The 9,879-nt window shown below is 36.2% G+C and overlaps 1 protein-coding gene across 16 annotated transcripts in view; it reads right to left on the bottom strand.

Moving 5' to 3' along the window:
* The window catches only part of LOC135205702 (uncharacterized), a 1,031,110-nt gene that overhangs the window by 25,957 nt on the left and 995,274 nt on the right, over positions 1-9,879 (bottom strand). For all 16 annotated transcript variants that reach the window (XM_064236823.1, XM_064236798.1, XM_064236782.1 and 13 more), the window contains 3 exons: positions 8,125-8,237; positions 2,607-2,759; positions 1,481-1,645 (listed from right to left, as the gene is read on the bottom strand). In XM_064236823.1, the coding sequence (XP_064092893.1) occupies positions 1,481-1,645; positions 2,607-2,759; positions 8,125-8,237 (431 nt within the window). The remainder of the gene's footprint in view (positions 1-1,480; positions 1,646-2,606; positions 2,760-8,124; positions 8,238-9,879) is intronic.

Genomic DNA, 9,879 nt, shown 5'->3' with positions numbered 1-9,879 from the left:
GTGTGTATGTGTGTGTGTGTGGTGGGGGGGGGGCACTTGCCCCCTTAAGAAACTGATGGCTCCCCCAAGACTTGTTTTGCTTCCTTAGCTTTTGAAGTAATACTAATTAATAATAATAAAAAATAATAATAGTAAAATTCACTCCAAGGTGTGTGTGTATGAGTATTTGTTTGGGGATGGTGACTGGAGAGGGGTCTCTGGTTGAAACGTAGTCTACCGGTTGAAATGATCACAACTTGATCGCGTTCTAGCTTGTCAGGAGTACATGAGACAGGGTGAAATAGAGGCAGTACAGTATTGCCTAATTTTGGCCAGCTCACGCTATTTTTCATGAGTTTTAGCAGAGAAAAATGCTCCTAGTCATCAGTCGAAAAGGTTTGCTGCTTTATTACCTCAATACAGCTCTTATATGGCTTCAAAATGCACACAAATTTCCATAAAACTCTTGAGGGGCTTATACCGAACCCCCTACCCCCAGCTGATAGTGCTTGCCACCCGACCCATACCACAAGTTCTAAACCTTTGCCCCCTCCAAGAAAATACTGAAATGACACCACTGCATGGGAGATCTGCTGATTAGTGTTAAAAGCAGAATCTTGGAAAAAGGTTGTAGAAATATACACAGTGGCAAAGTGGCTTTTGTGGGCACACTATACAGGTTAATTCAATACTGTATACCAAATGTAGCACAATAAGGTTCAGAAATTTACCATGCTCTCAAAAGGTCAAAGGGTACATTTTACATAAGCCAATCTTATTCCAAAGAAAGGTTATCTTTGTTAGACCGTACTATGAACTCCTGCTTTTTTACCTCTAAATGAAGTGTATAAATTATCCTCAGTTAAAATAGTTAATAAACAATAGTATACCAAAATATACAGTACCAAAGATTCTTCCTCATAGTGTAAACTATACCAGAAAAATCAATGGATGACTCTTCTCAAATAACTAACAAAAGAAAAATTGATGTTTGTTAAAAGGGCTTACCAGTAAATCAAACAGCAAGACTACTGTAATCAAGCATGTTTGCATCATAGTCATGAAGCAGTTTTACAAATGGTAACAATGTGCAAATCATTTTTAGGTTATGAGTATTAAAAATGTTTTTCTTGTTTGTGATATCTATATTTGGTGGATTTTAAGCTTTAATCGATTTTCTTTTTCTTCTACTTGGGATGTCAAGCTTGTTTATGTTTTCACAATGTAACACCATTACATATTTCTAATACAGTATTCCTATTGTGGTGTTCAACCTTTCCTATGTCTGAGATTCAAAAAAACTGCTTCATAAAACTAAATTCAATATGCACTACCAAAATCCTAAAATACAGCACCATCTGTGGCCCAATAGAAATATTTGGTCAGGGTTTACATTGGCTTAATTATAAGTAAACTCTATGGATAATAGAAATGAACAGCTTAATTTTAAGTAAATGCTATGGCTAATAGCAATGAACACACTATGAAAAATAACATTTACCTTTAGAGTTCTTCCTGTAGCAGTAACAAGGTAGTACCATCGAACCACGTAAGTATCTCCCGCAAACAAATGGTTGTTGACAGCAGCTTCGACTAAGACCTTCCCATATTCAGACACATGCCACACTTTGTAATCGTTAGTAGAGATGCTCAAAAGTCGACGTTCCTGCAGTCGTAATATATCGTGTCGAACATTCAATTATTGTCATGTACATATGACAACCATCCATCCACAATGTTGATTGAAGAATGACAGCATTTTCCAACAGGGTATGTTAGTCAATTCAAATGTAAACCATTCAGATTGTATCAGCAAGTAGCAGAGAACAGATGACCAAACCAGGAGGGTGGTGGAGAAAGGTGGTTTTGGGAACAGTAAGGAATAATTAGCAAAAGGTTTAACGGCAAAACTCAGGGTCAAAAATTGGTATATAAAATATTAAAATAATTAATCACTTAAAATAATTAGTATGATTAAGTCAAAATAATATTATTTCATAAAACACTAACTAAAATAATGTAAGAGGAATAAAAAAAAATTATATGCATACTGGAATAACAGCATAACAAATACATAAAAGCTAAAATACAATAGGTAAGTTAGGAGAAATAAGGGAAAGACAAGCAACAAAAGCTAATGATACAAAAAAGGATATTTTTTCTTGCAAGGCACTAAAGCAGAAGGATAAAGGTTGAACGGACAACTAGAAGATGGGCAAGTGAAGAATTAGTGACAACTCCAGATGGGACTTATGAAACTATTTCAAGTTTCAGAGCACCAAAGACTGGAACTAGCTACCCCAAGCAAACTACAGTAAAACACTGAATGTTGATCCATTTACACCACTAGGTATGGAGGTGAGAAAGGCACCTCTCACTATCTACAGGCAGTCTAGCCACTGACTAGCAGCAGCTATTGTAATCTAATGGCCACTGTTCAACAGTGACTATCAAGAAGCCTAAGACAAATTAACAAGGCACAAAAAGTCTCCAAGTTGTAAGACAGAAGCTTTGAGAGGGCTGCACTCTACATTAGATCACAAGTCATGATAGTTGAGGCAAATAACAAGAAAGCTAAGCAGTGATGAAGATCCATAAAGCCGTAGATGTCAATATAATTAGCGCACCTCCTCATCATAGTACTCTACCCCTCTGCCTAGATGGCTCATTTCCAACACTAAATCTGGTTCCAGGGGTAATGTCTCCAGCATAACAGATGCATCACAAGGTTGAAGTTCACTCACTGGAGGCACATAACGATTTAAATCTTTCTTCACTTCCTGAAAATGTAAAACAATATTGACATTATGTATACAGCTTTGAATAAGTCTGTGACTTAATAAATCTACAAAATTTTGCATAAATTTGATCCATAAATACTAAAGAAACCTAACGTTTTCCTAGAAGGTGGCCTCTGCTTACAAAGTCACCACTGTCTTGCAAGTTTTCCTGACTGATGCAGATGCCTAGAAGAATCTAATCAAGAGGGTTGGAAGGAGGGCCCTCCCAGTAAGATAAAGACTTGCAATCAAGGAACAAGAAATTACTTTTCAATAATGTATGGTGCACACCTTTACAGTTTAAAACTTTTTTTTACCTATATGCACTGAGTTGCTCCTTTTGTGGGAGGCAACATGAGTCCTTTGCCTTTTTAAGGATTAATATTAATTATGTTAGTAAGAAGACCAGTAATTTCCAGGACTATACTGGCTGGTTAAGTGAAGTTAGGAATGAACAGGGGCAAATTTTGGCGGCCATACATTACCATGTGCCTTTTATGTCCAGATTTACCACTTACTTTCACACTGCTGCATTTAAGCTCAGGTACCTCCAGGGCCTTTGCTAGAGGCATTCTGGAAGTTGTTTGTCACATACGTAAAATCATATGACATTTTCACTGAGAATGAATCTCTATTACATATACACACATGTATGGTGTGCAATGTTACCTGGGAACTTGAATGTAGCAAAATGCTTGAGTGTGCATAAGTAGTAAACCTACATATAAAAGATGCATGTCATTCAGTTATCCCAAGCAGCCCTGGGTCAGTCAGCTAGTATTCATAATGGTAACTTGGTTCAATGGAATGATGAAGTATACCAGTATTTTCAAGCTTAGCACATGGAAACTCTAACTGATAAGCATCAAGATCATTCTTAGGTCAACACGCATTGGATTTGCTTAAGCCATTGTCCTCCATGATGACTAATCATCAATTTCTAAGATAGTACTTCTAGAGACAAGTTCTAAGTATACTATCCTCAAGACTACAGCTTCTATTATATGTGTGTGTGCTACACCTGTAAACTATTGTATGCGTGTACACTGCACCTGTAAACATGAAGAACATCTTATTATGTAATCCATACACTTGTAATTTTAGTGTTTTCTTATCACGTAATCCATGGACTTGTAATTCTAAAAGTGTTTTCTTTGTCATCATATATCAATACATGACACTGATTTTCATACCATTTCAAATGGTGAGGGTGAGGTAAAGCACCGTTGGCCAAAGTGGATGAGTTCCCCAATGCCTATTAATCTTCACTGATACTAATTAACAGAGTCAAATGGTAGAGAAGACCAGTTCTGACATTACCACTTATTTCAGTCCAGCTATATTGTCTAGTGATCATCACTTGGACTTTGGATCTTCCCTTAAATTCTAGGTCAGTTATTAAGCCCATTTCACTCATGATGTTTTATTCATAGAGACATTTAAACATCAAAAGCTCCAAAAAGTATCTTTTCAGCAGAAGTGATTTTGTTTCTGGGAGGATTAACTATCTCATATGATCCCAGAGAAATTAAAACATCAAAAGCACCATAAAGTATCTTTTTCATTTGCATCAGCAGAAGTGATTTAAATCCAGAGAGGAAAACCTATTTTTTATAATCCCAAATCCAGAGATATGTTATTGTGCATCAAAAGCACAATAATGTATCTCTCTCATTTACATCAGCAAAGGCAATACCTACAGCACCTATCTAAGTCAACTTAAACAACAATACACCAATGCCAAGTACTATCAGGAATATACAGGGTGTAACACGAGTTTATGCAAATATTTCAGGGAATGAAATAAAAGGTCATTCTGGACAGAAAAAGTTCTGTAGACATACGCATTTTAAGGCTTTGTTTATCAGTGACGCAAATTTTTAAAATAACCAGTTTTCCTTAATGTTGTTCTCGGCAGACATGGCGTGCACCATGTCTGAGTAGTCAGGAAAAAGATAGAAAAAAGGGGGGGTTGATGAAGTGCATTAGGCAACTGGATTGCTAGTCTTTTACTTATGAGTTTTTTCTCGCAGGTTTTTGAAAAATGCAACAATACATTTCCTTCAATTAGTAAATCACCTGTGAACAGACTTCATTTAATATAATTTTAAAGATTTGCTTTCTGTATCAAGAAAGTAGTGTAAATGTCATGAAATTGTTGAATCAGGATTCAGGAGTCAGGACTAGGCCTATGCTGAATGAGTGATAAATGTCAGCTTTATAATCTCTTTTGATTACTGCATGGATATACATACAGTTGACCTCCTGTATTTGCGTTCTCTGGATTCACATGCTCACGCATTCACATATTTCTCTCTGGAACATTTCCCCGCATTATTTGCAGAAAATTTGCCTATTTGCAGTATTTTTCTGAGAAATATTCATAAATTCCTGTTTATTTTATCAATCTTATCATAAAATTCCCTTTTTATGATAGAGCTATTAAAAAAACCAGATATTAAATTTTTAGTTGGTTTTTCTTGAGTTTTAACTAACAAAATAGGAGGTTTTAAAATTTTTTATTGAGGTTCCAACTATTTGCGGGTTCTAACTGTTGCGGGGGGGGGTCTGGAACTCATTCCCGCAAATACGGAGGGGACCACTGTATTACCTTTTCCAGGATAAACTGGAGAAAGTGAATTTCCCATAATGTTCCCATTCTTTTTCATCTGACAGAGACAAAAGCATTTTCTTAATTGTGCTTTTCCTTTCGACTGGTTTATGATGAATACATTTTTGGTGGAGAACGAGAGATTTTTGAAAATACATTTTAAATCTTAGATTGGTGTTTAATGAATAGGCTTATCTTTGATGGAGGGGAGATTGAATTCGGCTTACTTTTCTTTCCTTTATTGGACTCCAGTGAATACCATTGACGGAGAGGGAGAAGGTTTCAATGATACTTGCATTTTTTGCCTTTGTTCAGCATTGAAAAAATACATTTGATTTGGAAGTATTTTATTCACATTGGCCTAACTGCCGACTTCCTTTTTTTTATAACAGTAGAATTCTTTGTTACATAATCCATAAATAAACATCATATCTGTATATTCCACATTATTGGCCATTATCAATAATGTCCTACTTTCCAGTGTTAAGATAAGCTGTATTCTTCAGAAACCCCACTTCGATACCTAACCCATACCTGGAAGAAAGTAAGTTGCATATCTATCACCCCCAACCCCTTAAAGTACATCTCAGTTCTTACTGGGAAGAAGAAACAGCACTTCAGGTCCATTGGTTATACTGTTATTCCTTTCATGGACCACCCCCTTTGCATGAGTCTTAAAAGATGTAGTAAATGGAGGCTAATATTTCCACCCAAGTAAGGATGGTCATGGACTTGCTATCTGAATACCCCTAATTGCCCTCAGCTGTAAAGTTTAAAATACGGATATTTGAGAATGTGAGTTCACGCCATTATTATACCTGAAACATTTCTACACTTCTACAAGGCAGGTTATATCCTCTCCAACTTTAAGACTATTTTTCTTTGCCTCCTAACAAAATGCCAGTGGTTCCTTCTACACCACTGTATCAACATCCTTTGCTACTAATGTAAAAGCATTCTTACCTACTACCAGGCTCTCTCTCTCTCTCTCTAACCAGTTTCTGTTTAGGTGGTCTCACATTCTTCTCTGAGACATAATTGATAGGAAGATAAACTTCCTTTCCTCCCCTCAACTTGAAAATGGTATGCTTCATGATGCCTGCCTGTCATTTGGTGAAAGTGAAGTGTCTTTTCCTTTTGTTTAACCTTGTCATCTGGAGAGTAGGATTTCCCTCTACATTTTTCCTGTGAAAGCCTGTCTTTTTCAGTCATGGCAGATGAAAAGGGGGAATTGCCTTCTGCATTCTCCCTGTGCAAAGTCTGTCTTTTTCATCTATGTCTACATAAGGCAGATAATAAGGGGTTATCCTTTTTCTTTTCCTTGTGTTCAGAATATATAGTATTTGAAATAATAAATTATAAAGAAATAAAAAAACAACACTAAAGTAAGGAGGCAGCAGATTATACCAATTTATTTAATGACAGCTTTCTCAGCTTCCCTATTACATAGCTCACCAACATTTCAGTGACCAGTGCTACTTCCTCCGTAATACTATCTCCTACTTCATTATACAGTAAATTTGATTGTTTAATTCACAGTATATAAATAACAGGTGAGTTTGCATTTGCATTTATTACTGCATCTCACCAAATTATATCTATGGTTTGACTGTTTTTCCTCAAAGTTGAGTGCCAAACATTCAATAGTAATTCCTCATTTTCTCATTAAGTAGCTTAATCAGACCAATGAGCTAATTATTTAGTTTCTTAAGGACTAGCCTTAAGTGATTTCCAAGAATCAGTAAACCTCTAAATCAAATAAAAAAGAATATAAAATAAATTATTTTTGATAGTGTTGTAGCTGTCTTGCCCTCAAGGAGTTACCTTTTCCATGGTCTATCCAGAGCTCCATGGTAACCAGACTAATGTCAAAGAATTCTCTTTTAGCCGGTCTTGTGGCCGGGTACTGTGTCGTAATGATAAACATTATAATGTGTGATAGAAAATAAGTGGACTCAGGATAAGAGGGCACTTTCCCTTATCCCCAGTGAATGCTGAACCCAGTTTAACTACATATAAAAAACACCTGCAGAAGAAGCGGCCAAGAGGTCATTTCTTTCTCTGGTTATCTATGTAAAGTGTTCTGAAACCAGCACTCTGTGATAAATGATCTCCGTTGCTGTGATTTCATTACTGAGGATCATGGAAACATCTTAGTTGAAAGTTAAGTGCATAATTTTAAATTCCATTTAAAAGTTTTTAGTTCAAACTGTAACAATTAAATTGTGTTTGAAAAGCTGTAAACCAACATTTCCATGAGTACACGTAAGCGCTTCTCATGATTTCTGATCGTTACTTGTAAAAGCACAAATTGTTTAGAAGAATTTGTCATTCTATTTCGAAGTTTTATCTAAAGAAATGCTCCACAATAATTAACAATACTGTATAGATAATCCTTTCTGATAACGATGTCTGCAATAGACTACTAACCAGTAGCCTACAATCTACATCGATTCAGTGAGAATAAGTTAGCTATATGTACTGTAGTCGATATTGTCTATAGCCTATAACCTAGGATTATATATCATTAAGGGTGAACAAAAATAACCTGGATTCTGTAGTAAACTGAATTAAAGTTAAGATTTAAAGACATATCCTGCTAGGACCTAGGTAGTAGATTAAGTTTACACCATAGACCTTAGGATCATGTAATTCTTCCTAAAAATAGTATTAAAGAAGTTCTGCTAAATGACAACAAATTATCATTTGATGCAAATAGATAATGTATATATGTAACAGAATTTCCATACATACCTTAATACGTGACTGCTGAGCTGTATCAGGCCAATCGATGAATTTCTCTTTGAAGAGAATAGTTTCAACATTTTCTGTAAGTTTGGCACACATGCCCCATTCTGGTCGGGACCCTGTTTGGAGCAAGAAAAATGCAATTTTATAAAGTGCTTGATGAATACCAGTAAAAACATCTATAAAGAGTATTAATTTGCTGTATTGCAAAAATTTTTGACTATTAAACAGCACTGAATAATATTCAGGTAAGCTATGCAGTAAATTTCTGAATAATCAGCATCTAGACTTCTGAAAATTCTACGTTACTAAGTTTTGTTAAGTTTACATAATCTAAATTCAAAGTTATTTTCATGCTCTTAGTGCACAAACACTAAAGTTAGCAATCCAAGCATCTGTGACCATATTGTCTGGCCGCTGCATTAGAGTTACGGCTAGCAAAACTACTACCCTAGCTTACCGGAGAGTGTAACATAGTGGCATATGCTCTCAGAAGAGTGCACCAAGTTCTCTAAGCAGAATGGTCCTTTCACTTGAATATTTGTAAGGCTTTGTGACACATGTGGAACTACCTTGTTGGGCCTGTTTGCCAAGTTATTGAAAGTCAGAATTACTCTCTACTGTTCTCCAAATCCAGATCCAGTGGCTTGGACAGGTTGAAGCATGAGATGGACTCAATGTCTATGCATTTCCTCCATTTAGCCTGCTGAGACAATTCTGGTGAAATTCTAAGAATCCTTGATGTCTCAGATGACGATAATTGTTCTATTTTGTCCTCAGCAGAAGTGGTTTCCCAAGGTTTTGGGCCCCATTATGAATCTTCCCAGATCTCTCCCGCTTGGAGGTTTCTTTAGGAGCAACCTCACTTCCACAGATTTCACCCTTATCCTCAGAGGTTTTTTAAATGTCACTGTAGCTACTACTGCAAGACCCTGAAGATTCTCCTCCATAATTCTTTACCAAACAAAATGGATGAGATTCATGGCTTGGTTTGACCAACATTGTTCTCATCCCCTCAAAACTTATTTCAGTTCTAATAGTCTTCTCCATTTGTATAATGATAAAACACTTTCTCTCAACTATTATGGGTTATCACTCCACCTTGTCTTCAGTCTTTAATCTATGGTATATTTAAATACAATAGAATTATTTCTGAATTATTCTACCACTTCAGTAAATCTCACCTTCAAGCTTCAGTGAATCCACTGGGTGGGACTTATTACTTTTGAGCAGCCTTACTAGACCACCTTACAGGGCTTTGTTAGATGCAACTCATTAAGTTATGACAACTTTTGCCACATTTTGTTGCATGACTAAATCCTCCAGCAAGGGTGGCTCTCTTTAGTGTCTGTATTCCTGCTCTTCATTGCACAGCTCTAGGACCTGTAAGGACTCTCCATGCCCACCTTCAGAATAGAATCCATTTGTCCTTCTCCCTCTTGTCTGTTTCTACATACACATTGTCAAGATCAGCCTATACTGTATCCAGGCATTTGGTTTTGTCAAACCATATTTGACGGATTCTATTTATGTCAACTCACTAACTATTAAATAGCTTTAAACTGTGCAAAGCCAATCCATTTGCATAGAGCAACAATTCTATACTTCCAAGTCCATGCAGGTAATCAATCAGTGTTCACTCTTCTCTGTGCCAAGCTCTGCATGTAGATAGAGGGGAAGGCAGGAGGCAGTTTATGGGTTTGCATGGAAAATAGTTTTGTTTAAAAAAAAATGTGTTGATGTAACTCTTCAATCATAAGA

Source organism: Macrobrachium nipponense, chromosome 11 (assembly GCF_015104395.2).
Source record: "Macrobrachium nipponense isolate FS-2020 chromosome 11, ASM1510439v2, whole genome shotgun sequence".
In the NCBI taxonomy this organism is placed as follows: Eukaryota; Metazoa; Arthropoda; class Malacostraca; order Decapoda; family Palaemonidae; genus Macrobrachium; species Macrobrachium nipponense.
The sequence above is the reverse complement of the archived record's forward strand: the minus strand, read 5'-3'. Positions and strand labels throughout refer to the sequence as shown.